The sequence below is a fragment of the Acanthisitta chloris genome, unplaced genomic scaffold (genome assembly GCF_000695815.1).
Source record: "Acanthisitta chloris isolate BGI_N310 unplaced genomic scaffold, ASM69581v1 scaffold25218, whole genome shotgun sequence".
In the NCBI taxonomy this organism is placed as follows: Eukaryota; Metazoa; Chordata; class Aves; order Passeriformes; family Acanthisittidae; genus Acanthisitta; species Acanthisitta chloris.
This window is the reverse complement of record NW_008689003.1, coordinates 3,354-3,655: the sequence shown is the minus strand read 5'-3', so window position 1 is coordinate 3,655 and position 302 is coordinate 3,354. Positions and strand designations below refer to the sequence as shown.

The following is a 302-nucleotide window of genomic DNA, read 5'->3' as shown; positions in this document are numbered from 1 at the left end:
GCTGCCATTGCCCCAGGGCTCAGAGCCGTTGGCGCGCAGGCAGCCGTGCAGGGGGTGCTCCTGGAAGATCTGTGGGAGCACGACAGGATGGCATGCTCAGCCCTGTCCTGACCAGGACCCCCCTGCAGACCCTCGGCCACCCCTGGCTCACCTTGACCAGCTTGGAGAAGGTTTCATAGATGAAGATGAGGGAGATGAGGAAGGCAAAGATCTCCTGGGTGAAGCGGGAGACGAAGCGCACCAGGAAGCTGCCCTCGAAGGCCACCATGACCAGCACGATGAGGATGAGCCAGAAGCCAATC

At 61.9% G+C, this 302-nt stretch overlaps 1 protein-coding gene across 1 annotated transcript in view; it reads right to left on the bottom strand.

Annotated features, from left to right (window-relative positions):
• Positions 1–3: 3 nt before the first annotated feature.
• The window catches only part of LOC103808481 (anion exchange protein 2-like), a gene marked incomplete at both ends in the record, with an annotated part of 3,648 nt that continues 3,349 nt past the window's right edge, over positions 4–302 (bottom strand). Inside the window, 2 exon segments of the mRNA XM_009081267.1 lie at positions 4–69; positions 152–302. Coding sequence (XP_009079515.1) covers positions 4–69; positions 152–302 — 217 coding nt within the window.